The 27269-nt window shown below is 44.8% G+C and overlaps 2 protein-coding genes across 2 annotated transcripts in view; both read right to left on the minus strand.

Moving 5' to 3' along the window:
• LOC130210270 (serine/threonine-protein kinase Nek3-like) overlaps positions 1–27269 on the minus strand; it is a 77816-nt gene that overhangs the window by 11669 nt on the left and 38878 nt on the right. The window lies entirely within an intron of this gene.
• The window catches only part of LOC130210269 (LHFPL tetraspan subfamily member 6 protein), a 39550-nt gene that overhangs the window by 2229 nt on the left and 10052 nt on the right, over positions 1–27269 (minus strand). Inside the window, exon 3 of the mRNA XM_056440301.1 lies at positions 1480–1578. Coding sequence (XP_056296276.1) covers positions 1480–1578 — 99 coding nt within the window. The remainder of the gene's footprint in view (positions 1–1479; positions 1579–27269) is intronic.

Genomic DNA, 27269 nt, shown 5'->3' on the forward strand with positions numbered 1-27269 from the left:
AAAGTACTGACTGCTCTATTCACGACTAATGAGCGAGACTACGTTGGGGCACCACTGGTGTGAAATCACAAGATTACAACCCGATATCCAACATCATTACTTCTGATGAAGTAATGATGTTGGCCTGACTTTCCAGTAATTAAGATGACATGAATTTTAATCTGACAGAATCATTATGGACGTTGGTTGGATTTGAACGTCGCGTCACATCTATCTGCTCACGTAAAAGGCAGCTGCGATCTGTGTGAATCCATTATTCAAAATGTCTAAACTCAAAACTAATTTAACTCATAGCGGTTGTGTTTGGCTTGTTAGTGATGGTTTGTCAAGTCACAACCTGTCCTTGAGTAACGTATGGTCAAATTGATAGTCAAATATTCAAATATAGTGGTTGGATCGCACACCCTACTGGGGACACTGGTGGGACTTTACCCCCCCACACACACACATTTAAATCTATCAGTTATTTACGTGTTATGGTGAATTCTTGGAGAAAACCTTGTTGTTGTTTTCGCATGCCTCTATGGGGAATGGAGACAAGACTTAATGAATTGAAGTAAATGTGGTCTCTAAAAATGTGTGCAGTATAATCCAAGTCTCATTTGTCTAGACTCTAGTGTAAGCTCACTACTTCCCCAACACATGCATCTTCAATTCATCCAGACTTTTGATTCTCTGTTCAGCGTGGATTCACAGAAAAACCATGTTTTCTTCGAATGTTTTACTTTAACTCTGGATGAGGATTTGATTTACAAATGGTCATTTCGGGGGGAGGTGGGGGGAGGAGTATTCTTTTAACGAGGCGTTTTGTAACAAGCTGCAGTTAGCCAGTCCTATGAGAACAGAGAAGCTGTGCGTATCCTAATGTGTGAGGAAGAAAGTAGAAAAAAATAGATCTAACTTCTTAAAAAAAAAAAAATAGAAGTGAACTTCTGTTTTTATTTTTTGGTAAATTGAAAGAGAAAGCAAACCTATGCATTCCTGATACACAAGTATTGGTCTCACTCTCAACAACTCTATCAAAAATGCCTTTGACATTTAATTAAAACACTATAATCGCATGAAATGTTTTTTCTCGTAGAAAGTAGAAGATCAAAACGCTATTTGATTAGCATCACATAAAGATATAGAAAGCAGCTGCAGAATGAATAGCCCCTCCCCCTGCACTGCACCTGATAAAGTAGCATATTATTGTCTATCTATTGTCTGAGATAGCCCTGGCAATGCCAGCTGAATGCAGAGCACCTGCTTTATTCTCAACACATCTTCAAAGCTTTACAACTCTGCAGAAACTCTGTTGACTTATTATCAATCAGAAATAAAAAAGTCCCCTCAGTTTGGAGTCTTATCATCCATAAAATCAATTATCAGTTCTGGGACAGACACATGTACAGTCACGGTTGAATCATCGGTGTGTGGGCCGTAGCCATGTGTGTGTGTGTGTGTGTGTGTGAGTGTGTGAGTGTGAGTGCACCTCACCGAGTTGAAACTGGTTTGAGCTGTTGTTGCATGTCTGCTGCACCTCCTCACTGTCCCAACCCAGTGGATAGAGTGCACAGCCAGATCCGATGAGCAGACCTGAGGATGAGAGAAAGAGAGTCCGTCAGTGCTGAGGGAATTGAGGCTGACAAGAAGGCAAGGACACACGCTCACCATCGAGGTGCTCACTCAGCTCCTAAAGGAAGGTCTGTATTGCTTTTCTTTGCACCATGTTGTGTTTTAATAATTTGAGAATATTGTCATTAAATGAGGAAGAAAAATGCAAAGCAAGCGGTTTATAAATTCAACCTTGTGTTGCTTGTGGATTTTGACTCATTATTTGGTTTATGTTTTCATTAAAATGATTAAAAAGACAATAAAAACAACAAGCTGCTGCTCTCCAATAGGGAGATGTTCCTGCTCAGATTTTTTTCGTCCCCTTATCAACAGTTCTAAGCAGATACTGATGGGGGGGGGGGGGGGGGGGAGAGACTCGTTTTACCTAACAAGCCTCAAATCCCTTTGTGAAATGACACAGATTGTGATTTTAACACTCCATCACATAGTTTACCGCAACAAAATAAAGCACTCCCCTGCCAGCAGCTCATAAAAAAGAATAGCTGCAACTGAGGAAGGAACATATGCAAATATGCAAATAGCATGGCAATTTCTCACAGAGCGAGAACCCCCCCCCCTACACACACATACACACATACACACATACACACCAAAAAAAAACAAGCATCTTTTTGGTGTGCAATAATTACTGTAAAACTCTTGGAAATCCTTGAGGGACTCCTTTATGTCAGTGATTAAGGAGACTTATGACAAGAGTAAAATATAGTCAAGGCTATTTACATTACGGATTAATATCCATGATATTAGGCAACAGCCGGGTCTTGACAAGTTATCCCCGGCTGCCAAGGCCTGTCTCTTGAAATTACCCTGTCGGTGGCTCTGCCATCACATTAGCTTAATCCTTTCCGATGCATCTACCCTGCTATCAGTTTTGGGATGTGAGGCTGGCAGCAGAGGAAGAGAAGGCAAGAAAGCTTCGCCTTCCAACCCGATTAGGCCATACAGGACTGCCTTATTACATATAGGCCAAGGTATCTAGCAGAAATTAATCCATATGCAAATGCAAATGGGCCAGACAAACTGGCTAACATAAGAGGTGGAGTTGGAAAAGTGAAAAAGACATCTGTGTTTTCCCCCAGCTGCGGCCAGAAGGACGGCAAATGTCATCCGCTCGTTTCTGGGGAGAAAATCAATTCAACGAAACTGGAATGTTGATGAGGGGATGTAAAAAAAGGCTCGGACCCAGCAGCTCAGGATCAGAGGGGATCCAGGGGTTGTCAAACGTAACAACTCTGCTATTTCTTCTTCAGCCCCGTGAGACAACTTCAGGGGAGTTTCAAAATTACAACCTTTAAGTAACACTGGGGCATTTCGTGGAAATCCCTGCCGCCACTGTGACGAACATGAAAACACACGATTCTGCTAGGTGTACTTCAGGAGCAGGCGACACACACACACAGTCTTTACCAAATATTTAGAGTTACATAATGTTATTAACCCTCCTGTTACCTTTAGGGTCAATTTGACCCGATTCAATGTTTAATGTCGGTGTTCTTTGGGGTCAATTTGACCCCAGGCTGTTTTTCACTGTGTCAAACATATAAGAAATATCAACTTTTTTATATATTTAAAGGGCTATTTAGGTAGTCAAACATAAAGTACCTCACACTTAAACTTGGAAAACAATATTAATTCTAATAATTTTCTGGAGGTTTTAATTGCTGGGGTCAAATTGACCCCACGGGTAAAATATGTCAGTAAATATAAAGGTAACAGGAGGGTTAAACATTGAATGGGGTCAAATTGACAGGAGGGTTAAATGTGTATTTATTTAAATTTGTAAAAGTAAAGACGATAAGGCATGCAAGCATGATAATGTATTCAGGAGATTAATATTCAACCAAATAAAAAATTCCCTTTCAAGTTTAATGCAGAGATACAGCAGCATGAAATCAAATGGAATTTCCTTGTGGCACACACGAGGGGGGGGGGGGGGGGGGTAATGCAAGGCAGCTTGTGGTTTTGTCTCCCACAGACATTGTTATTCTGTCCTGCAAACTGTAATATTATGATCAAAACCATAAAGAGCCGCCGCTCTGTAGCAGGCTCCTCAGAGAGGAGGACGGGGGAACGAAAGACTTCAGTGAATAGTTTCCACATCAGGTCAGAAGATGATGATGATGACATGGAACGCTGAGAATCTAAGACGATACAGACAGGAGGGAAATTCCTGCCACGACAAAGACAAAAGCTCAGTTTCATTTTGTTAACCGAAAAAAAGAGAAAAAAAATCAAAGCTTTCTTGGTGAACTGCCAGTCTTTTCTGTTGTTTTGGGGGATACACTCAGGGAGCTGCACCACTGCAGTGGGTGAAATCAATACGAACACTCACATGTTACCATGACACGATGGAGACACACACCTCGTAACACAAATCACTGTGGGAGCAGATATAAGAATATATAAACACATCGCCCAATGTAATTCTATACTGTGGCCCTACATTTCTCTTTTTCTTTATTTGATTACTTTTTTGTTGCCACTATAGTCAAATCCCATCCTCCACACTATATGTGGGTTATTGAGAACCAGAGGCTGGTGACTCGGATGTGGGAGACAGATGACCAAGCAAGGAGAATGTTCTTTCACACAACGTCTGTGAGGCGAGCCGCCCGAGAGACGTGTGGACCTGTGAGCGCCAGCTACCTCGGGCTCAGATTCTCCAATGCGTGCTGCTGGGGACTGAGACTTCCTGTCCTCCTCATTTCCTAGGCTGAAACAGATGTTTACATCTCACATTGCAACTTTTTCAGCACTCCGCTTAAGCTTCCATGCGGGCCGTGGTGGAACGAGTCACCACCAGGCGGTCACTGCAGCCGGTCCACAGCGACTGCCTCACACCGTGAAACGGACGGATCAGAAAAGGATCAGGAATGTGAGAAATCCACGGCCGCCCACGGTTTAGAGTCAAAATGAGTTTCTCTTCGGCAGCATCAACCGGGTCAAACATAAAGACGGCCCCATCTTTCTGGGAGATCGGTGTGTTTGTTTACTCCGCTGCTTTCTGACCGCAACCGCCGTTTGAAAAACCTCTTTCTGGCAGAGGAGGTGGAGCGGCAGGTGGTGGGAACTTCAGAGGCCAGACAACTTATCCACAGATTGAGTTTCCATTGATCTCCATGAGGTCGTTAGCACTGTGACTATCTCAGGCCTAATGGGGGCTCTGAAGGGTTATTCGACAAACTGGGATATAGTTCAGATGAATGAACTTAACCGAATACAATCAGTCCCACGCATCAGTGTTCAATCCATAAAATCGTCTCTAACACACTGAACATTTCTTCTGCACATCGTTGCATCAGATTTCATCATCGTAGTGGAGCTCACTTCTGAAATGGCTTTAAAAAGCACACAGAGAAGTGCTTTGTTCCGTCAAAGAGGCTCCATTGCTCCCCGGTCCTTCTTCTGTCGACGCTTTTTACCCGAATGAAAAACTGACCCCCCCCCCCCTTCATATCCCCCACATTCTCTGATTTAGGGTGTGCTGATGCCTTTTGTTGGGCTATCCTGCTCTCTGTCAAGAAGCATGGCATTTCTTTACCCTCCCTCCTGCCCCGAGACAACAGCATTCAAGGTTATCACTCAGGGGCCCAAAGAGGACGGGGAGAAAGGGCCGCCGCTAAGCTCCACAGAATTTTGGTGGCCAGGGAATGTGTGCCTGAATGGGCCGGCTGAATGTAAGACGTTCCCTTCGGGGATTGGATGACCGTCTGAAAGAGAGACCCACACCTGGAGAGGCAGTTTTACAGAAACATGTTGATATCCCAAGGAAAAGGTTGAATACTCAATGGGTAGAGGAAATACACATTTAACAATGAAAGGGGAGGTAAGTAAAACCGCTAACTAGACAGTCTCACAACAGCAAATGAATAAAAACTCATATAAAAAGGTAATGTACAAGTTGACAGACGGTAAGTTATTTGTTCAGTTTCCATCATTATGCACTGTAACTACACGAGCTGTTCAATGAGAGTTTGCTGTAGTATTGCTAACAGCGTGGCTAGTGTGCGTGTTGATTTGAATGACAAAGAATGACATTCTGTGCAAGTGTCACAGTGTTATGGTTGCTCCCATTGGAATTATTAGATAAAGAAAGTGTCTTTATTATGACATTGTCAACATGTTATTCTGAGATTTAATTAGGGGAGGCGACAGGGTCTGACTGAGTCTCTGCAGTGACTGTGTCACTTCAGCCCAAACAGCCCATGTGACCGATCTGTCAATCGAACCTTCCCTGCACGTCGAGGCATGTTGTTGTATTTGTTTTATTTCCCTTCTCTTGAAACGCAAGGCACACATCAGCATTCCTGCTTTTCCTGTCATGTTTTGCTTCTCTCCGTCATTCAGGTTGGATCACTGCAGTCCTTTTCAGACGGGCTTCCTCTTATGAGCATTTTTCGCCGTCGAAGCTGGCGTTTTCGTACGAGCGAGACGAGGATCTGGAGATTCCATTGAATCATTAAATCCTGGAGCTGTGAGAGATGCAGGATGAGGGGGGATACAGAGGAGAGAAGGGGTTTAAAGAGAGTCGGTGGAGTACGTGCGATGTGTGATGTGCATAGTGATGCATACGAGTACCCGCTGCAGCCGGTGGCTGGCATCCAAGCCTTATTCAGCCAATATACTACTTTGCATTTTCATCCACATACATTTTCTAAGCTGCTGTGGTGTTTTCTGCACAGGCCTCCCCATAAGATTATCGCTCAATCACCCAGTTGAATGAGAGGTGTGTTTATGGTGGAGATGTTTTTTCCGGTTGAACGATGTTTCTGCCCCAAACTGTGACAGAGTGTGACCACACATTAGCTCTTCCAGTCTTGCAGTCTTCATTTGAGTCCGCTGAATACCAAACACAGGAAACTGTACTACTGACCGGGGCTGTGTGACAAACCTGCTCTCTCCCAATGCTCTGACTATTCATTCAGAGTGTGACCATCCTCCCCATGACCAATTTCGGCTTCTTCCCTCCGGAATCTGCTGCCGCCGCCGGCCCGGGAAAAGGTCAGACAGTTACAAACGGCCCTTTTATTCCAGGAGACGTCAAAGAATTTAACAAGACGCATTGTTCGTGTCGTTGTTTCCATGTCATCCTGCAGACAGGCCATCGTGTTTTTCACTTGCCTCTTTATCAACTTCTTATTCTTTCTGCCGTGCGTCGGTTTCCCTCTGGGACTAATTAATACTAAACTGAACCTAACTGTTTTAAACAGCCATCAGCACACTAGGCGTCGTGTTGTGGTCCATCAAGTCTGTGAACTTTTGCGATGTCAGGGTTAAGGTAACGAATTTAAAACAACCCCAAGAGTGTGAATTGGTTCTGAAAAGCATACATCACTATCTGTATAGCTCTCCAAAAAGGAAATAGAGAGAAATGTAGCCATTGTCTTAATTCCTGCTTTTATCGCAGTCATTTGTTACATGCTTTGCAGAGACCAAACTAACTAAGTAAATCTAAATCCAGGTGTGTTCAGATCATGTAAAGATCTTCATTAGAATATGCTTTAAACTGAATCTTAAGTGCATTTTTTTTTCGCCCATAGACTATTCTTATAATAATAATAATAATACATAACATTTCTATAGCGCTTTTCATAATTCTCAAAGACGATTCTTCTACTCTGAACTACAAAAAACATTCAGGAAAGTTTTTCACAGGCTGCCGCTGCAGAGCGCGCTCGCAGCGGCTTCAAAACGCTCCTCAAAAGTGTCAACCTGTGAGTTCAGGAAGCGCTTGGTTTCATATGCAGCAATTTCCTCCTGGTCGCAGAATCCCAAATCGTGAGCGCGATTAACATCGATTATAGATGCAGCACTTAAAAAGTTCAGATTGTGGAAAAGTTATAGGGATGGAACGCTGTCAAAGGTGAGAGGGGGCTGAATATTGGGTTGGCCTGTTCCTTGGGGATATGTAATCCGACATGTACAGTACGTGCTGGTTTGTGGGCGCGTGCCGCTCTCCTGTAACAGTCTCACTTCACTCCTTGTCCACCCCTCAGTTCCTCGGCCCTGGGTGGACAGAGCAGCTCGTGTTGTATCGATCCGTTTCACTGCTTTCGCTACGGGCATTCTGTCGGGAGCCGGCGTTATCTAATCACACCATTCATCTGTCACACAGTTTTCCGGCTTCAACAGGTAATTAATAAACACAGCAATTACAAGAGCGAAATTAACTTCTGGTTCATTAAGCAGTGGGCGAATATTAGGAAGAAAAAAACACACCAAACATCTGCTCTACAGCTCGGGATCACAGCACATTGCATACACATGAAAGAGGGGGGAGGGGGAGGCAGCTAAATACGTCGCAAATAACTTCGAACAGACGACGTCTTCTGAGCGTGTGGGAAGAATGAGCTCTTCGCACGAAGGCGCAGATATCTGCTGTATGTCTCACTCTTTCCAGCTACAAACACACGCCTCCCTGCGACCTCGACCATGGCTCCTCTGATCTCATGTTGCAAATTGGACATTCTTCCCCCTCCTCTCAGTAACGGGGAGAAGTCAAATAAGAGGCAAGGGGGGGAAAAAACTAACAAGGGAAAGAATTCTGCAGGATCTGAGAGAAATTCCTCCTCTTGCTTTTCCAAAAGAATTGTACCGTTGTCTTGTAAATGTCGCCGCTTCTGTGCAAAGTAGCAGAAACAATGACCTCATGTATGTGTAGGCTGACCTGACGCGTCCAGACCACCTGACCGCTGCACTGGTGTGAATCTGCTGCCTAATTCTTTTTCACTCAAGTCAGGGGGAAGATTAGCTTTAGGCAATATCTTGCAATATTTTAATGACTTGTTTTGATTGTGAGGCAGGGTGGGGGGTGGTGACAATAAGCTACTTTACTTCCACATGACAAAGATGGACTCAAAGCAAAGATTCTAGGCAACAGCATTTCAGACTCATTTAATGGAAATGTCACTCATTTAGAAAAATCGAATTAAAGTTGAAAAGCATGCTTGAAAGGAAATATAAACACCTTCGACAGACTGTTCTGCAGTCAGCATGCTCGTCTGGAATTCCATTGTAAAAAGTGATGGCTGTTCAATCCATCAGAGAGGCGAGTGAAGAGGAACAAGTGGGAGGAGAACAAAGCCAAATCCTCCTCAGGGTAGGATCCACTTGATATGGTCCTACAAGTGTAGCTCTTCTAACTGGGTCATGTCTGATGTGTTGAGCCCCCCCCCCCGCCCCCCTCCCTCCTCCCACTGACAGAAAAGCCCGACGGTAGGCCACGTGTCCAAAAGTCAGCGTTGCCTTCCTGCCTTAATTACCGTTTCCAATGAGCGGTAAACATGCTAACACACAGCTTTCTACACTTTAATATTCATCTTAATAGCATCCAAATATGCAATCAATCTTTTGGTATCTTGCACACAGATGCTCGCATCACAATAACGCTCTGACAGTGCTGGGCTCATCATGTGAGCTGCTCCACACGAGAAACACAAAGAGCCTCTTTTCAAAAGACAATGCAGCGCTTCAGGGATCGAGGAAAAACTGACTCCCACTGCCAAGTGTACAAAGTACTCCATAGCATGCGTTTAAAGCGCCGGCCCACATCATCCCCGCCGTCTTCTGGGACACACAGCAGGCAAGATTATTACCCCTGGGGAGCGGGTCTACTTCCCATACTCCCAGAAATCAATCATTCCATAAACTAACAGGTCACTTCTGCCCCCAGGGTTTCATTGTGTGGATCTGCTTTGGAAACCATTATCATTCTTAAAGCCCGGGAAAGGTTGTATCAACACCAGATTATGACCTGATACACTACTACACTCAGAACAAAGCACCAAATCAGATGTAAAATAAATGCATTTAAATGTTTGTAATTTGATGAAATGAGCCTATTTGCTTTCTTGTCGAGAGTTAGATGAGAAAATCAATACCAGTCTTATTTCTGCACAGCGAATATGAAGCTACCACCAGCAGCTGGTTACCGTAGCTTAACACAACAACTGGGAGAAACATCTCACCGAGTTCTGCCCAAAGATAACACAATAACTCAACAATTCACGTTTTATTTGCTTGTTTAATCCGTACAATAAGACAAAAAAGTGGAATGACTCGTTGATTTTAGTTGGCTAGCTGTTACTTTATGCTGAGCTAAGCGGATGCCTGTACATTAGCTCTATATTTAGAGTCAATCTTCTCATCAAAACCTCTGTAAGAAACGTTAAACTATCTTTTAAGTGGACATTTTCAGACATGTCTGATGTTTCTGAAACTGCTGAGGTATTCTTACTTTTGTATATATGTAGATAGATAAATATGACATGATGAAGCTCAAGTGGCTCCTCTCTCATCACTTGCTGTTATTGTGACATTTGAGAGCCCGTGAGGAAGAGGAGAATTGTGGAAATGAGAGCACATTATGTAACATGTCAAGTAATCTGTGAGCAATACAATGGGCCATTGCAGTGTAGAGGCACAGATCAGGTTGTGCAGGGCTGAGTGTGCTTTTGATATGTTGTTGCTATTGAATTGGCATTGTGATGCTACATAATCACATAATATCTGGTTTATCCTGTCTGCTCGAGGATGAAAAGCTATTTCTACCACGACAATTCAGCCGATTGAAATGAAACAGATGTCAAGAAAGAAGCGACCAATTCCATTTCACATGAAGATTTACCGTTATCTTTCTATGCTGCCTTGTCATCTCTGACAGGATAGTAAAAATAACGAGGTAAACAGAAGCGGATGCTGTTATGTTAAGATAAACGTTGGCCTTGCCTTCTTACCAGTGTTGTTAGGGAGTCCTTTGAACCCACGGGTAATAAAATAACCGAACATTTCTAAGAGCTTCTTAATGCTGATTGTGTGGGAAAGATACATGACACGGTCATTTGTTCCTTTGGCCTTGGTGGAAAAGATGCCCGGTGTGGTACAACACGACAAAAAGCACAGAGCGCCTGAGGGCTTTTCTCAAACCGAATATTTGTACCACTTGGTCAGGGCACTGTTTAAGTGTGACGACTTGCTTCTTGTTTGGACAGGCACAGCCATTAAATCGTCGTCTCGATTAACAGTTTGTAATTTTGTTAATTAAGCCCGGAGTTCAACTCACTAAAAAAGCATTGACGGTAAATAAAATAAAACCAGCTGGATCAGTAAATCAAATGTAAAACAAAAGGGTTCATTAATGTGCAGTGGGCTGAAAATGAAGCAGTTTATATGGGTAATTATAGAGAATACAGGAAAACACCCACAACTATTTGATATACATTCGTGGCCCTGCTTCGTTTACTCCTGCGTCCACTTTGGACGTAATGCAGAATGAACAACGGGCCAGTGTTCCAGCATGATGTGTTTTTAATAAAATGAAAACTTTTATAAACAGGACGGCGCCCTGTTTTCTTTTGGCCACGCTTCAAACAACGCACATGTAACACCTCCATGACACTCCTGCCCCGCACAAACACATGGCTTTAATCACGCTGCAGGGATTCTTGTCATGTGAGTCAGTAGATGGCATGAATCCAGAGATTATAGCATGGGAGCAAGGACCAATGAAAATCAATTGTTCCCTGAGTCCTTTGCAAAACTGCCTTTCACTGAGATGCTCAAAGAGAAGGAAAACAAAAAACATCTGCACAAAGGAACAGTGCTATTTAAGCACCAGTGGTTCCATCCTGCAGACAGGCTGGTTAGAGTGCATTTTAGGGCTGCAACTCACGATTATTTTGATAATCGATTAATCGGTTGATTATTCTATCGATAAGATAAGTCAGTCGAAACTTTATTAAACGCGTTCACAATAATTCTCAACATTATTCAAACGTTTAATCGATTAATCGGATAAAAAAACAAAAAAACTCTAATTTTCAACCCTTTATTCAAAACAGGGTCCGTACGGTCATGGAAAACCTGGAAAAGTCATGGAATTTTTAAATGGCTATTAGCAGGCCTAGAAAAGTAATTGAAAAAAATAAAATCCCAAAATATTTGGAAAACTAATGCAAATTTGTTTTATTCAAATTTTAATTTACACGGTATATATACGGTATGCTTTGGAATTCTCATTGTTATTTTAAATACTACATCTTCTCACTCTGTCACGTATAGACAGAGTTTTCACAAAATGTTTAATCATGGAAATTTGGTTTAAAGTCATGGAAAGGTCCTGGAGATCCACTGGTCACCATGGTGATGAACCTGTTCACTGGTCAGCATGTGGATGAACCTGTTCACTGGTCAGCATGTGGATGAACCGTCACAAACAGACTGACAGCTTTCCTCTCCTGAGCAGCGGTCCCCATGTGGCCCCCTGAACAATATCAGAGACGCGTTCCGATTTATTATTTTGTTCACCTGGCCCGCTGCCGTTGAGATTGCAGTGAGACGCGGAAAAAATGTGAAGTGGTGCTCTTCGCAATAAAATATCTTTGATGGACGTGTCGCGTCTCGGCCAATCAGCGTTCAGATGTCCACAGCGTTTGGGAAGTTAGGTTAGCTTGAATGTTAGTCCGCTACATCTGCTGCTGTCACGCTGCACGGTGTAGCGATGCTAACAAAGTACCCGTACGTTAAAAACGATGTGATTTAGCATATTTTTAGTATCGATACTTCATTAAAAGAGCGATCAGAGCGCACGCGCTGCTCCGCTCCGTTAAATGGTGTCTGCACGCGCAGCGCTCACAGCGAGTCGTGGCTTATCTCCGTTGCCTTTCTCCGTGGAAAAATATTTTCCGCTATCCGCCACGGAATAAATAACCACGTTTTCTACGTTATACTCTTGTGGAAATGCCACACACGTCGTGACATGTAGCGCCCTGGTGTCTGGGTTCATAACGTCACCCGGAGGCGCACTTAGCTACGTGAATGACTTCCGCATCCAGCGCCACGTGAGCAGCAGCAGCCAATTAGATTCATCAACAGAGGAGCAGCTCAGCGCTGATTGGCTCTCACAACGCAGCGTTCCGTCTCTCCCTCGCTCTGGTTTCTCCTGCGCCGCTCTGCGCTCAACTCAATTTTGTTTATACTCCGTGACTTATTGAGCGCCGTAATAATCGCGCGACACAACGAATCGATAATGAAATTCGTTGCCAACTATTTTAATAATCGATTTTATCGATTCGTTGTTGCAGCCCTAGTGCATTTCCTCTTCCACTGTCACTTACTCAATCCACACGGGACTAATAGCACAGTATGTTCGTATGTTCATGTTATTCATCAATTATCTCCATACCCTAAAGCATGAGGACCTTTAGTTTGTCATTATGCAAAGCGATCCTTCAACTCCCAAAAGCATTCCCAACCATGTTCCACAGTTCCCACTCCTGCCTCAAGTGTTTTTGAAGTGTAACAAAAAAAGAAGAAAACCTTTGTACCTCAAGAACAAAAAACAATTTGCCTGCGATTACTAAGTATCACCCGTGGGACCTCGGACTTTGCGGTGATGTGGCAGGTAAATTTTTTTGTACTTAAATTACAACCGTGTCAGACTGGCATTGGGATTAAAATCATCGAGGATCTCCCTCTATTATACAAATCACATCTCAACCTCCAGTTAAATCAGTTTCGAACAAACAGGGCTTTATAAAGTCCCATCGGTATTCATGAACGTCTCTTCGTCAGAAGCTTAAAATTAAATAAAACTTGGGTCTGCTGCGCTGACGGTGATTAGAGATAAACTTTATGGGACGAAACTGTGAAACTTTGCAGCCAAATGAGCTTTGTGCCATTAAAGAGCTCTTGGTGATAAGGCGGTAAGGTTCGCCTGCGGTGTGGTGTCATGTGGCCACAAAGGTTCCCATTCACTGTCATAAGAGCTCCGTCTTCTGATTAAATCAGTTTGAGTGCATGAGGCTCTGAGAGGGACTCGTTACTGCTCTCAAATTATGCCTCAATTGTCCAAGATCACAGGTTATTTTCAGGGATTTTCTTCTTGACTGTTGATTACTGTAGCCTCGCGGTGACTGAATAGCCTCACTACGGCTGTTGGGAATGGACATTTCAGAGCGAGTCAGTCTGATGGATTGAGCCATAAAGTGTTTGTCCGTGGGGGTAACAGGACTCGGATAATAGATTCGGAGTCCGTTGAGTCTTGATGAATGTTAGAGGATACAACCTCTGGCTAGTGGTGCTGAAGTATTTATATAAACAGGGGGCTCGGCGGCAAAACTGTACGCACACTGAATTGGAGCAATTTGAAGCCAGTCAGTGCGTTTACATGCATTCGAATAACTGGCTTAGTCGGACTGAAATCGAATTATCCGTTTCATGTAAACACCTTTGTCCAACTATGTGCGGTCCGACTACGATCCGATTAACACGCCTGGATAACTCGATCCGATCCGGTTGGTAATTCGACTATCGCGGCATGTAACGGTGAATTGGATTAGGAACTGGACTTTGCGTCTTTGCGCATGCTTGAGATCCCGCCGCCCTCCTCCCTCCCTCCCATGTCGTGACCCGGAAGTCGAAAGAGACGATAAGTTGTCACTGCTGGGAGCCTGGCCGGCAGAAAACAAACAAACAACCAGTCCCGCTGCTAACCATGTTGGTGCCCTAAGCATAACTCCTCATGATGCCCCCCTGAGATCGGGTCTGTGTGCGGATGTGTCGGCGCGCATCACGGCAGAGCGATGCGACCCGAGAAGTGTTAACGGGGGTGCTGAGCGATTAAATATATCTCTTGTTCTGCCTGTTTTGTGATATACATGCCTAAAAGGTGCCTAATATTTCTAGACTGAAATAATATCGGCATTATAATTATTATAACTATGAGGATTTTTTAAGTTGCCTATTTTGTGGAGCCCCCTCAGGACTTGGTGCCCTACGCGCAGCGCGTTTTATGGGAGCGGCGGCTGCAAACAACGCTATGAACACAAGAGCCACCACACATCTCTGGACCGAAGAGCAGACAGAATTTATGCTTAATGTATTGAAGGAGTTGAACATACTAAAGTTCATGGTTCTTTCTCGAAATGTTGATGTTGTTGTTGTTGGTTGTTGTTGGAAGTGGTGAAGAGGTCAAGCGGAAATGGCTGTATCACCACGAGTTGTAATGAAAACAGCGCCACCTATCGTATCGGATATGACATGCTTTCGGCCAATGATTCGAATTACTCACTGCCATGTATATTGGGATAACAGCAGATCCCCCAAAAGATAGCATAGTCCGACTAAAGCAAGATTCGAATTATACCATCATGTAAACGCACTGACAGAGGACGAAACAATCACAGGGTATCCCCGCGAGACGAGCTTAATCAAAACAGAATTGCCTCAACTCCGTAATGAGGAACACAAACGCATCAACAGGCAGATGAAGCAGGACAACAGCAACGCAGACTGGACTCAAAGAGACAAGCTTAAAAAGGCAAGAAATCCTGTCCTTTTTCCCACCATCAGAAAGAATGTGATGACAGAGGGGGAAAAATAAATTCCTGTGCATATTTATCGAGGACCATGTCCGCGTTAAACCCTGCCCCACCCCGTGGACTTAGGCGGCCTGATTAGCATTCAGTGAATTCATTAAGACACAATTGCTGGTGTCTGGGAACTCCTGATGGAGGAGAGGTTAAATTCAGCACACTGGGTAAGTCTCTACAGAAAAAACACCCCATCCCCCAAACCTGAAGGTCACCATGTCCTTACTCAGCTACTGATCTGATGATCACAGGCTAACAGCAGTTGTGGGGCTCTGCGCTAGGATCCGTATTTGCACACGCTGTGTTGTCGCCAGCATCCAAAGATCCGCACTGTCCCAGAAAAAAAATAGAAATGTGAGGGTGACTTTTAGCCCCAAAGGCGTGATATATATAAAATATGTATATAATATATATATAGAAACCAGATCAGACTTTGTAGCCAGCAGACCATCCATCCATCAAAGGTTGCTGCAACCTCACCCCCACATCCCCAACTATTACAATCAATGTTGAGATGAATGAACAGCAGGAGCCAGTGGTGGTGGTGGTGGTCGGGTGGGGTGGGGGTCACCTGCTAGAAAACTCCAGCTGCTCTAGTGGTTCATAAGTTAGGGAGGCGAGCTTTGGTTGCATTCTCGAGAAAGCAGTGATGAATCCTTCCTCAGGGAAGCACTTACACACTTCAGCCCGTTTAATGAAAAACACCAAAAAACCTGTCCTGCATGGAAGCCTCACAATAATAAATCACTGGCCAGGAGAAAATATTGCATACAGCCACAGTACAAAAACCAAATAGAGTTTGGCTTAACTCTCCTCTCACTGCCAGACTGTCAATTTGGTGTGCTTCTTCCACCCTGCCTGTTATCCATTTGACCTGCAGCTCCAAATACAAATCCTAATGTCATCACTTCCTACGTCTGTAAATGATTCAAAATTATGAGAGAATTCTCAAACAGAGGTAAACAACCCTAACCCTCCCCGGGTTGGATATTGCAATTTAAGCTTCTCTGTTTCACTAAGTGGTCTCTTGATGGCTGAGGAAATATCTTTTAACCGCACATGTTTTAAGGTATTCACAGAAAAAATAATCACCATTCAAGAAAACAAATAATAATAATACAAAGAGCCGGCTGGCAGTCCACAGCTCTCGTTCCAGAGAGAAATGTGTGCCATACCCTCAAGCTTATTTCTGTTTTCCTCCACCACAATACGGAAGTAAGACTTTGTTCCTCCACTGTAGTGTATCTCACTCACCAGGAGAGGAGCACAAACACAGTCAGGGTATCAAAGTTGGGTGTTCCACATAGGGCCATGCAGAGTGAAGGAAAATGAGGTGAACTGTCATGAAAAGAAAAAGCAGAAAACCTCCAACGCACTAAACCTTTGCTGACACAGAGCGGTCTCCGGATTGTCCCGACTAGAGTGGAAATTACGTTGCCAGGCACAGAGACGACCATGGACGGATCACCAACATCAAGATTAACACTGCCTTTGGTGATGGTGGGGAGGTGTGTGTGTGTGTGTGTGTGTGTGTGCATGAGTGAGCTCAAGAGGTATCAGTTCACATCTGAGAATTAATTCAGAAATGCTCAGTTTCTGGTGGTCCCTTTGTCCAAAAAAAGCGATCGGAATTCTTTTGCACAGCGTTCAGTTGTTGTCATGGAGCCAAAAGCTAAAATGGGTTTCCTCTCAGCAGGGACCAAAGTCTTCCGTCTCGAAATGTTTCCTTTTGGAGCTCTGGCAATGGCAGGCAAATAGGCACGAAGGTGAGCGGGTCGATAAACACACCCAGGTAGCGTGCTTTCATTTGAGAAGGAGAGAGTGCTGTAAAAAGAAATTCAGCCCACGGCAGGGAAAGAGAACATACAAAAGAATGAAGGGGAATCTGCGCTGGCTGTAGAAATGTATTATGAGATGGACAGGAACTCATACCGCAGCAACAATAGCTGCGATAAACACATCAGCAGTGCTTTCAACTTCAAGTCAAAAGAAGAAAGAAATGTGATGCATTAAAAATGTCTTAACCACGCCTCTATTTTAATCCCTTTTGTGCATGCATGTGCTAGACCAGGTATCTGAAGAGTAAACACTGCAGAATAATAAAGTTAGATACAGTATATTATTTCGAGCAACGGACAAATTGTCCACAAACTGTAGCTAAAGATTTTGCTATAAATCACACTAAAGTGACGCTAAAGCTAGTAGATGTAAAAACTGCAAAAGGGAGATTATATATATATATATACAGTATATATATATATGATGATGCAAAGGCAGCCATCACTGCCGGATGTTGCAGCAATGGGATTAGTGGTACCCGTCGAGCACAGATGGCACCGAAAAGTCCTCGGAGTTGTTCGGAAAAGGTCGCGCACAAAACACAGGGGAGCCACCTCCTCCCCCGCCGTTCACCGCTGCCAACAGATTTCTCGGGCGGGTTGCGGGTCGGACTTTTGGTCCCTCATCAGTCATTCGAATGCCGCACAATCATTATAAGTGTGGAACAGGGAGAAGAAAAGAAATGCTTTTAAAATGTAAAACGGCGGCCGTGCCTCACTCGCACGCTCATTGGCGAGACCGTGGCAATGGCTGAAGAGATCAAGAGTCATTCGTCTTTATGGCCGTACAGGGAACACTAAATGAATGGCTCTGCACCTTGTGATTTAGACTGAAGGTCAGTTTCGACCCTTTCCGTTCTCCTCGCTCTCATTTATTCGTCCCTGTCATACGGCATGCACTCGCTCTAGGTCTGTGCTTTTTGCATTGCAAGCAAAGAGACTCGCGTTCCTCTTCCGTCTCGTTTTGCCACCCCGCTGTGTCCGTGTATTTCCTGCCAACATACGGCCGCATCCTCCCCAGGCGCTGGCTCCTTCACCAACACCATATGGCAAGGCCAACGAGACAGGCAGCACTCCGCAAGACTCTCACAGCGTCTCCGTTATCCCGCTTTTATTTAGGGATCCGATAACAGAGGGTTATTACTGTCGAGAATACACATACATACCCACTCATAAAGAATCGGAGCACAGAAATGCAGCAGAGCAATTAGACCGCCGTGTATACAGACAACCCTCAGGAGGGTTTTTAGCTATGAGGCTCTTTGGAAAACAGTGCAGCTTATTTCAGATTCCGATGTCCTTATTCTTCTCAAATTATACAAGTAAGCTATAGGCGATGTGCATACTCTTTCACAAATATAAACAAGCGTCTTGTGCATGAGAAACAGCATCACTTTACTTCATAAAAATGGCCAGATGAAGAAAAGTGGAGTTTTTTAATTCATACCTCCGTGTGCATCACAAGGTCATCAACAGAAGAAGAAAACAATCTTCGGAGGTAAAGGTTTGCCCGTAAGGCAAATAACAACCACACTCCTCCTTATCCCAACTCCACCATACGGCTTTTATCTCAGACAACATCCACTGGGAAGGGGCCGAGGCTGACAGCTGGCACACCAATCACTGGACCGCGTGGGGAGCAATGCTGATGATGTCACCAGTCCAAACTCTCTCCACCCCAAACACACCGGTGAATTACTGCTCCCACCAGGTGTTGTGGCTGCTGACGTGTGATTATGTAGCTGCACGGCTCATTTCTGACCAGTTTTCCTGGATAATCTATTGAACAATAACTATACCTATTCCGAAAGGACGTCGCGAAGGAGAGCTGCTGACAGCCAAGTGATTGGCGTGTTCATCCAGTCAGGTGCAGGAATGGTTCATAATAATGGGTGAGTGAAGGAGCGCACTGCCAGTCGCCGCTGTACGGCGGGGTTGAATTTCTCCACAAACCCCAATGAGTGAATTGGCTGTGTGAGCCAACGCAGACATCGCAAGATGCGGTCAGCAGTATTTGGGTCGACACACACCGCCGGACCAAAACTTTTGTTGCACTTCACCTGGGCATCACAACACGTAAACTCGCCCATTATCTCCTCAGCTAGAGAGTTGGGCGGGATTGTGATTGGTCGAAAGGAAGTCAAACATCATTTTGTTTTATCCTTTTTTTTTTTATTTGTGCATTTTGGCACCAGCCGTGTTAGACGGAAACCAACGTGTGGTGGAAGGAGGCGTGAAAACCAAATCTGGAGCCGTTAATTGATTTAGCAAACTGTGACGGCAGACAGACATGTGGAGTACGTGTTCGTACCCCAGTGTCACACCTCATGTGCTGAAGTGCTCCCCCCTACACCCTTGTTTCAAATAAAAAGGTGTTAACACTCCCCTTCTTCTGCACCGGCATCACGTTGCAAGGAAACGGAACTTTGACCCATTTTGAGATGAAAATCTTCCGCCTATGAATCAAACACGATAGCAATGAAATCTGCGTTGAAGGGATAAAAGTGTTTCTCTGATCATTTCTGTTTTTACACATGAGATGCTCACATGGAGCTCCTCCAAATTCTGTCAGAGACGTACATGAAACGCATTATGTATTTTCAGATACCGGTGTCGACACACGAGGAGTGACACAGAGTCAGCACTACCCCTGACATCTGTGACTGATTACAAGTTGTAATGTGCCGGTGATAAATGTATGAACACGAGGCGCTGATGAATTTACCGCCGCTCCCCAAGGAACCCAAGCCTTCCATTACATGTCTTATTACCGTCTCCGCCTCCTGATGGCTTAATTGATCCTTGTGGGCCAACAAAGTAAATGCTCCTCCAGCCATCCGGAGATCATGATACCCGGTAGGAGGGGGAGGAAAATAGAAAATAGGAGCACAGCAGCTTTTAACCCGACCGGCCCCTCGCTCAACATTCAATTTCAGAATTGCGAGTCTCTCGTAATATCGAGCAGTTGCCGGTCCATCGGGGTGAACGCTGCGTTCGATTGCTGCATGCAACTTGTCTTTTTCCTCAGCTGAGAAAACATGAAAATAGAGGCCACCGGTCTGATTGGCATGCCCTTGCTGCCCGGGCTTCCTCTGCTGCGGCGCGTGCTAAACTGAGCGCCTTCATGGATGAATTCAGAGGAGAAATGCAAAGCATGGAGCGCCCACAGAGGTTGACCACAGCACATGCTGCCACTTATTACTCCCTGTGTCTGCCTGTTTTCCATCGTATTTATAGCATGGGGGGGTCTTTATTTAGATCTTCTCTATCTGGTGATTTGTTGTGGGATGGGTGCCACATCTCAGCTCTTTAGTGGAATCTGCCCCCCCACACACACACTCTTCTTACAGGCCTTTATTTAAAGAAGATGGTAAGTGAGATAGCAGGGCATCGCTCCTCTCTCCGTCTTCTTCTCTGCCACCAGCTGCTGCTGCTGCACAGTTTACGATGCTGGCTGGGAGGCATTGGGATGAAGGGGGGGGGGGGGGATGCGGGGGTAGAGCCTGCAGAGGTGAGGAAAAAAAGAGAGAAAAAAAACTCCCACTCTCTCTGGTGGTATGCAAAGAACCCCTTCCCAACCCTCCCCCGCCTCAGCTCCCATCAACCTTCAGCAGCCCCTGAAAGGGAGGGGAAGAGAGTGGAGGTAACAGAGCTGAGGTTTGGGGCACAGAGGAGGAAGAGGCTGATTATAAGCCATTTGTACCCGCTGACTTCCATGTCTGTATCTCTTTATGCATCTATAGAAAGACGTGCAGGGGTTTCAAGCATCGGTGTAGCAAATGTGAGCGTCAAAGGATTTGATTTCCTGTAAATGCATTGGAAAAGTAGGGTAGGAAAGCCAGCGACCAAAATAATATATTTTTTTATCTGATTGAGCCTCAAAAAGACAGGTGTCGTCAAGAAGAAAAATAACCACAAAATAAAATTTGGTGTGTATTCCAGAACATTTCAGCAGCACAGACATGAGCCCATTTCCGCTATAATTATATTTGAGAGGAGATCATAATACCTCTTAATGGGCAGGAAAGTCATTCCAACGGACAACTGGTAATGTGATCGTCTATTGACACTCAATTCCGATCTTTCTTTAAAAGCCTCTATTATATTACACTCTAATGTATTCTTTACTCAGTGTGCTGGTGCAGGGAGAAGTGGGTGAAATAAGGGATGGATGGATGGTTAAAGATGAGCTACTCTCTCAAATGCCTCATTTCATGGGCTATTTTTCTGCTGAAAAAACCCCTGCAAAACTTTTAAATTGGGTAATTTCTGATTAATCAGCATCTGGCTTCAGCTGAAACGTGCCGTTTGTCTCCTTCACTGAAGTGTTACCTTGAAGTTTGTAGAAGCTGTATTTGACTTCCTCTCGAGGGGCAGCCTGTCATTCACTTTGGCACGATTGCAAGACTTTCTGAGTGTACTTGCCAGAGTAAATAACTCGCCGTGAGGCCGGCCATCTGTCAGACGTAGCTTTAATGTTTAATGCTGAATTACATACAGGCCAGAATAATAAGCCAGTATAACAAATACGGACTCCTAAAGATTCGCACAGTGCTAAAACAGACTGTGAAGGCCTCAAACTACTAGATGGAGGCATTCTGTGACACAGCACATGAAAAAAAAAAAAAAGAAAGCACACAATTGACTTGCAAACACTTCTTTTTTTCTTTGCCTTCCTGATTCTTAGCTCAGCCGAGAACAACACACACTGATGGGGAGCATCTTTGGCTGCCTCTGCACCATGTGCCTGTGTTTGCATCACTATTAGAATGATTGTTTGCTCTCATCTGGCTGCGTGACAGAGCTACGGCGGAAATGTGCAACATGGGGAAGACAAAAATAGAAAATGTTGTTTCAGCAAATATTTCTGTGAGCAGCTTCCAGAACAAGATTGAACCCGTCGTGAGGAACAGGAAACGGCACAAAGAGCAGAGCCAGGGAATGTAACCTCCCGGGCTAGCGAACACTGTTACGCACAGGGGGGGGGGGGGGGGGTGACCAGATGAAGGCTTTGGGGTTCAGCATCCTATCGCAGCTCTGCACTAGGTTGCAGTCTGTCTTGAAGACTGATGTGGCAATGGAGCTGGGCCTGGCCCCCCCTGGTTCCCTCACTATTGGGCTGGTGGATTAGGTCTGGATCACAGTTGACGTGCCACAGCAGAAAGCAATGGGATGGTGGAGAGAGAGAGAGAGGAGTGTTTCTTCTCTCTCTACTTCAAAAGTGGAGGGTGCTGGTTGGACAAAACAAGCTGTTTGAAGGCATCACCTTGGACTCAAGGATAAGAGCTGCCACCCCCCCTCATTTTGTGTGCACTGTTTAGGCTCCGGGAACATAATAAGAAAAGATTGTCCTTCCAATTGTTTCATATTATCACTAGTGTGACCACATTAGCAGCCACTCAAGCGACAGTAGCCCATTCCCCCCTCCCCCTCCCCCAATGTTCACCCCACCACCCATGATGCTTCCTGAAGATATATAGCCAGCCATGTACATGCCAATGAATCACAGCCCTGCTCTGCACGCGACACGTTGCCCTTGGTTAGGTGTTACTTCTCAAGCTCAAGGTCGAACAACCGAGTGGTAATTATGACAAAGCGGTGAGATAGAGGAGGATGTTAGCCGGAGTGCAGGCTTGGGGGGTGGGGGTTCATTAATTGCTTGACGCACGACCAATCCTTTGGGGGCTTTTTCAGACAAAAATCAGAAGATCAAAGTGCTGCATGTGAAGAATAAAGATTTAAAAAATAAACTGAGGAGAAACATCCGGGGTACACAGCGAGGCGGCCAAAAGACATTCATCATCAAGTGCCAAGTAGTGGTCAGCCGGTAGCGGCGGAGAGGATGTACATCTCTTTTCACAGATCAATAAGTCCTGCAGACGGCCCTGTCACAAGCCCCGGGCCCGGCTCCTGCTGGAGTCTCCACCCTGCACCGAACTACCACTCGCCTCCTGTGTAACTTCCTGCGGGGCTCGCCAAGGACAGAAGAGCCCGCTCAGAACAACAAAGCCTCCGAGGGCAAGGAGACAACCTGGCTCCCAGCTGACGGGATGATTACAGATCGCCGTGGCTCTCAGCAGGGTGTCTCCGTGACTCAGAGACACCCTGCTGAGAGCCCATCGGGAGGCATGACTGTTTGAATACCCCCCCTAGCTGTCTGCTTGTGAAATGTTGTTCTGTTCAGTTGCCTTCCAAGAAAGAAGATGTTTGTGAGAAATCGGAGGAGCTTCTGAAAGAAAACTCTTCTTTTTTGCTCAATTAAGGAAATCCAAAAGGCTTGCCCAAAGAAGTATTTGAGAAACAATCAGTTCCTTTACCCCGTCACAGTGTATGTATCTGTTCATTCTCAGCAATGCATGCAGGTTTTTACTTTGATCTGCTATCTCTCGGTCACACGTTACATCGTGACGTCGTTGGCAGTAATTGTAAAACGCCAGCGCCTGTTTTCTGTTTGGAGTGGCGTATGTGTGGTACACGCTCTCCTTTCAAACCGAATGGAAGTCGCCGGGGAAATCTACACGCGCCAGTTGGCTCTATCCGGTCGGCAAGTGTTGAGAAAAAAAAGGTGCGCAGCTCCTCTCAAGTCTTTCACTGTAAGTGTCTCTGGAGGACGGAGAGCAAAGCTGTGGATTGACCAGCAACCGCAAATTTGCCGCTTTTTCGTCCGTGTGCGCTTACCTTTGGATTTGAAAGCCTAAAGAAAAGGCTGAAAGTGAGATTCACCAGCAGATAAAAGCTCCAAACCACTGGGAAAGCAGTCTTTTCAAATGATAAGTTGTCAGATTTCATTCGAAAGCTGTACCATTTAAATTTAAATTCTTGTTTGTCTCTTTTATTTTAATCCCATCCTAAATGGCCGTTGAATAGAGATTGATGAATTACAGTTATATGACTACTTGCAGCATTAGAGAGAAACTCCAGTCCAAAACGCAGTATGCTATTTAAATGAACAATTTTGTAATAATTGTTTAAATGCTGAATTATTTATTTCTGATGAACTTATGATAACTTTGCTAGTAAACACAATATTTAAAGTGGTGCTTATCTGATTCTTTGGGGGGGAAAGTCAGTTTCGCAAATTACATCAACTAATCGAGAAGGAAGTACCGACTTAAGTACCAAACCGATACAGACTTAAACAGCTGTATTCAGGAATCAATGACAATGTGGCTGATCTACTCAATCCAATTATATGTTTATATACTATCCAGAATGTAATTTAAATTATTGAATCAAAAACTTTACACTGTAGGATGTTTTTTACCAACTTGCTGTTGCACGATTAAATATTTCAACAATGAACAACAATTCAGTTCTATTTTATTCCTAGAAATTTAAGAAAGCAATGTTGAGGCCAAGCTTGATGTTGCTTTACACTTCAGAGAACGATCCCACTTCCACACAGTGATGCGTAGAGCCGATTGAGTTAACACTCGTATCAGATCAGTACTCGGTATCGGCTGACAGCCGAAGCATGGCTATCGGTATCTGGACTGAAAAAGCCGGGTCAATAGGTCCAGACTAATCAAACTCTGCTGTAGGATAGACTGATAGAGCGGTCTCTCCAGTAGAGCAGCCACTTGGATTTCTATGAACGAGGTGCAGCTCGCTTGCTTCACAGTTTGATCCAAAAGTTGGTCACATGGGAAACATCCGCCGAGATACATTATATAATCCTGCTCATATTCTAGAGGACATTTCCAGCACATATCAACAGTAAGGCCACATGCTTTTCAGCTGTTTCTCATCTCTTGTAATAATGAATTTCATCTTCAACTTCATTGCCCGGGGAAGTGGAAGCTAAATGATGTCAGAGCTCCAGACACAGGGGAGGCTGGAATAGAAGATGCTGAGATAATAATGGACAGTTCGTGGCCAAAACCCAGAATGATATGGCATGGTCTCCGTCTCTGAATCTATTGACATTTTGTGCATGCAGCCTGGGTCGTTTTACCGGATGGCTTACAGACTGACCTTGATGTCGCTGCTGTTCATGGGTGATGGGAGTGGTGCAACTACTGGATGACGGATGTCAGAGTCGCTTCCCCCTATAATAGCCACCTCTGTCACCTCACTTCAGAGAGCTGCTGCAGTTACAGAGGCGGAACAAAAAGAAGCTGATGTTGGGTAGCGTTTCGATTCTGGGCGGGTCAAGAGAAAGACATGGATGTGACGTGAAATCAAAAATCGGATATCAAGGAGGCGATCAAAATAATACAACCTAGTATTTGTCCACTCTGATGTGTGGCTGCTGTTTTATCAGCAGGCCTGAGTGCCTGACTTCTCCCCTTCTATTATCTCCCTCTTTGCGAGCCATTCGGCCGAGTGCTTTCTGTTTGAAAGTAAATTATTTTAAAAATGCTACGGCCAACCACTTACTCTGTGGTTATCTTCAAATGTCAGATGGCGAAGCCCATCGGTCAGGCTGAAACACGTTGAGGAGAACCGCTTTGAAGGACTTCATTTCCTGATCCAACGGATCTCTCAGAGATCCAGCAATGGCGGGAAAGATTGACTTCTGGACTTGTCAGAGGAGTTCAGCCAGCCACTGAATGTTGTTATAACAAGCAGTCAGCCAAATATCCGTTTATTTGTCGGAAATGATCACATGAATGCGTGCCTTGTGAGAGAGCCACATTGAATTTGAGCAGCCACCTCTGGCAATGCTCTAATGCGAGCCATATCTCCGCCTTTCCTGCATCTACGTGCTCGAGACAGGAAACCGCGGGAGGCAGACAAGGGTGTTGCCCAGAGGGGAATGCCAACGAAAGGACGCGCATTAGAGGAGCACTATCAGGACGGCCACGATAGTGACACATTCACTAATGATCAAGTCTTAGCTGGCGGTGCAGGAGATAAGGAGATGTGAGTGATACCACTCGCATCGCAACAGTACACTTCACCTCCCAAGGGTTGGGCTCCACGTGTAATCACTCCCCTCTGCTTCACCGGAACAGGAGACACCTTTGTCTTTAGTCGTGTCTCTTGACCTTGAGGTTCTATTCTAGTTTCCCCCTGCAATGGCACTAAGGTGTGGCGTAAGAAATTGAGGTTCATTTGTTTCATTAAAAGAACACAAATCAATACTTCTTTCAGATGTTGGAACAGCACAATCATTGCCATTAAAAAAAAGTGATCCAATTTTCGCTTCTGAATGACATTAGATGACTCTTTCTGTAGATGAAAGCGACGGGACAAAGCATGCAAATGATGGAGGTCAGTGTTTGTATTATCTTGGAGCCACACACTGATGATGACTGCCATTTTCATTATGTTGGCGAGTCTATAAAGCCAGAGAATAAGTCACATTTAATAATTTCAACTCATCCACACCATCACCCGCGAGAGAGAGCAGCTTGTGAGCCAGCTCGAGCAATAGCTGGAATATGTGATTAAAAGGCCCTGGGTTCGGCCAAAGAGTGACTTCAAATCACTCCCGTGGAAAAATATTGTCGTATTCTGATGCGACAGAAAGTAGAGCCAGGTCCCACGTTGCCATGGGGACCCCCTAGCGAGCCTATGGGCCAGGAACTGGGTGTAGTTGGCTCGTCAGGCCTGGGAGAACAACACCAGGGGGCTCAGACTGGTCCAGAGACAGAATTAGTGCAGAGAGCAAAGTCACTCTGCTGGATCAAAGAGCACCTTTGTTCTCATGCTCCCCTTTTGGAAAGCAGCGGAACTTTTGCAGCCTTTTCATTACAGTTGTGTTTGTCATTTCGGTTTTCATTTTGATCTCGTACACGGGTCAAGCCAGACTGAAGAGAAGACAGAAAAGAGAACATGTGACTCAGGGTAATAAAAGGGTATGAAAGCAGCAGAGGAGGAGGCGGAGCGGGCGTGGAGGGCAAGTGAGGAAAGACATACGTTATTGCTGCCGATACCATTCTCACCACCTACAATACATCCAACTGCCTTTGACACAACTCATCCATCAGGTTTTTACTCCAACATTATTCTATTCCTCTACAACAGCTTTCCAACCTCAGACAGGTGTGCGCAGCTCTTCCACCAAACAGTTTTTTTCCCATAACAACCCTATATAAGGGCATCAGCGCTTGCTGATCTTCTCAAACACATACAAATATGGGTAGAGCACGTCTGCTGTCCTGTTTATAGCTCTCTCCGAGATGGAGCATTCCAGAGACCTTGTGTTATGCTTTCACGAAGCTGCAAAATACATCCAGCCAGTCGGTCTTACGGGCGTTCCATCTCATGGGCCCTCTTATTCCAGCGCACTTTCACAGCCTTCGTTTGATGGCTAGATGGGGTAACGCCGGACTTTAGACTCTTTCTTGCGGAGTTTAGTTTTTTTCGTCTCTCGTTTGGGTTCACACAGGAAGGCCAGGCAACAAAGTGACGTTTAGTTGTTGAGTCTTTCATACAATCTCCACGCGGAGGGTCACAATTTGCTTTTTGAGCCGACTGAACTCCAATCAGCAGAATG

Source organism: Pseudoliparis swirei, chromosome 20, assembly GCF_029220125.1.
Source record: "Pseudoliparis swirei isolate HS2019 ecotype Mariana Trench chromosome 20, NWPU_hadal_v1, whole genome shotgun sequence".
NCBI classification, from domain to species: Eukaryota; Metazoa; Chordata; class Actinopteri; order Perciformes; family Liparidae; genus Pseudoliparis; species Pseudoliparis swirei.